Source organism: Pinus tabuliformis, chromosome 8 (genome assembly GCF_031772625.1).
Source record: "Pinus tabuliformis cultivar Carrire ecotype Pingquan chromosome 8, CPIR1, whole genome shotgun sequence".
NCBI classification, from domain to species: domain Eukaryota; kingdom Viridiplantae; phylum Streptophyta; class Pinopsida; order Pinales; family Pinaceae; genus Pinus; species Pinus tabuliformis.
In genome coordinates, this window is record NC_142294.1 from 1,922,178,363 (window position 1) to 1,922,180,947 (window position 2,585).

A 2,585-nucleotide genomic window follows, 5' to 3' on the forward strand; every position below is an offset into this window, starting at 1 on the left:
GATGTGCTCCCAGAAGGCGTGGAAAAAATTGGTTGTAAAGCCATCAGGTCCTGGCACTTTGCCATCCTTCAGTTGGGCCAACGCATCCTCCACTTCCTGCATAGAGATTGGCTGGAGTAACATATTGTTGTGGTCCTTCGTGATGATCTTTGGAATATGTTGCGTGATAGAACGTATTGCATGAGTTCTGCAGCCTGGAGGCTCTCTAAGAATGTCCTGAAAGTACTCTTTGAATTCTTGTTCCATTTCTTCATGCGCTTCCAGATGCTCTCCTTGCCTATTGTTGATGAAGGCAATGTAATTGTGCATTCTCCTTTGAACTGTGGTCCTGTGAAAGAATTTGGTATTTTTCTCTCCATCCTTGAGCCATCTGACCCTGGATTTTTGACGCCACAGTGTCTCTTCTTGTTTCCGACGTGTTTCAATCTTGGTTAGGAGTGACTTCTCCTATTGCGCATAGTCTTCAATTCTTCCTTCAGAGATGATGCATTGTTGCAATGTGTTCATTTGCTTCTCCAGCATTTTCTGATGATCGAAAATATTTCCAAACTGTGAGCGATTCCAGGATTTGAGCACTTGTTTGAGATGTTTTAACTTTTGCTGGAACTGGAACATCTTGGCTCCTGCTAGAGGATTGAAAGATTTCCATGCATCGATCACAACATCTTTGAAGTTGGGATGTGAAAACCAAAATGATTCGAAGCGAAAGGGTCTATTACTCCTAGCACCTGGATGCGACCATTGTAACATTATGGGCCAGTGATCAGAACCCACTTGAGGCATGATGGAGGCATGAAAGTCCCCCCCCATATGAATAGCGTTGTCCGACATGAGAAATCGATCCAGTCTGGAGGCTATCTGTTATGAACCCCTTCTTTTATTGGTCCATGTATATGTGCCATTGGAAGTCTGTAGGTCCATTAACTGGTTTCTGTAAATGAAGTCTTTGAAGCCATTACTGTCTTCATCCAGCCTCGATCGTCCACCAGAATTTTCCTCCAAAGTGGTAATGATATTGAAATCCCCACCACAGATCCAAAGGGGGAAGCACCTGCCAGAGTTGAGCTCTGAAATGGTATCAAGCAGATCCAATTTTTTTTGTAATTCTTGTGGAAAATACACATTAGATAGATGTCCATGGATATTGGTCCCGATTAGGTGGAAGGTAGTCTGAATGAAGAAGTGAGAGGCATGGAAGTCATGAAGGTAGAGCACTTGAGGATTCCATATGATTGCGAGCCCTCCAGAAGCTCCAGAAGCATCCACCGAGACTGAACGGCACCCCGGCCAGGCTTTATTTAGTATTTTTTCCAGAACCGTACTATTGCATTTTGTTTCTTGAAGGTAAATTAATGAAGGCTTGTCTTGCTGGATCATATTTTTAATCATTCTGTGTTTTGCAGGGCCATTAAGCCCTCGCACATTCCATGAGACTAGCTTCATGGGGAACAATGGGGTAGAGTTTTGAAAAACTTGGTCAGCTTGGGGAATCTTCCAGAGTCCACCAGCATTTCTCCAATAATGATAGTCCTCTGCAGATCCGTTTTGCGTCCGCGTTTCTTCATCTCCTTCAGAATTTTTTTCCATCCCAAGGACTGCCTGCCTAAATACCAAGATATTTGTTGTGCTATGCTCTGGTTAAAACTTCTTCGAGTCTTTCAATTTCCCGAGGGGGTATAGCACCGAATTCCTTCTATCTGCACGCTACCTCCAGCCTGAGAATGTCCAGACCTGCTAGATCTACACTTTCTGGTTCCTCCTCCATGTGTATCGGTGTATTATGTTCTTCCTCCTTTGATTGATGTTGCATGCTTAGAGCTAGAGCTGCATCTATCTCCATGTTGGAAGATTGTAGGGCTATATCTTTATCTTTATTTGCAGAGGAGGTGGAGACGGGGATGATGATGGGTTCGGAGGCCGGGAGGGGATCTGAAGATTTGGGTGTAGGAGGGGGAGATGAAGGAGATGGATCTGAGGGGGGGATTGAGAGGTTGTCCTCCATGTTATTTTGGGAAGTCAGGATTTCAAAACTGTTTTGAGTTACGGGTTTCTTGAGATTTTCAGGATCAACTGGGGATTTCTTAGCATGCCTTCTTCTACTTGAAACTTTTGTAAAACCCTCAGCATCTTTGCTTGCCTCCGTGACAGGGGTTTTTGATTGCAGATTCAGAGGGAAATCCCTGAAAATATGGCCATGTTCATGGCACTTCCTACAGCGAAAGGGAACATGCTCGTAGTCTATTGTTTGAACCCATTCAAAATCATCATGAAATAAGCTTACCGAGTCCGTTAGAGCTTTGGCTAGATGCATGTGAACACAGATCCTGGCATATGAGGTATATCTTTGGCATTTTGTTTCCTCAGCGACCTTGATGAAGACCCCCAGGCTATTACCTATGTCCTTTAGGGTTTCCTCGTTCTAGTATTCCAGGGGAAGAGAGTACATTCAGATCCATACTGGAGCCCAGTTGAAGTCTTCCTTATCTGGATTGAACCTCTCAATCCATTCCCGCAGGTACAGGCCGACAGAGTTGAAAAAGTACGGGCCACCCTCGAAGATACGCGTTTTGTCCTCCAGACAATTG

At 44.4% G+C, this 2,585-nt stretch overlaps 1 protein-coding gene across 1 annotated transcript; it reads right to left on the bottom strand.

The window, feature by feature from the left end:
* Nucleotides 1-447: 447 nt before the first annotated feature.
* Nucleotides 448-1,587, bottom strand: LOC149244199 (uncharacterized). Its single transcript, XM_089371469.1, has 2 exons — nt 960-1,587; nt 448-728 (listed from the first exon to the last, which is right to left on the bottom strand). Exons 1-2 carry the CDS (start codon nt 1,585-1,587, stop codon nt 448-450), a joined length of 909 nt encoding a protein of 302 aa, XP_089227595.1.
* Between the last annotated feature and the right edge of the window lie 998 nt (nt 1,588-2,585).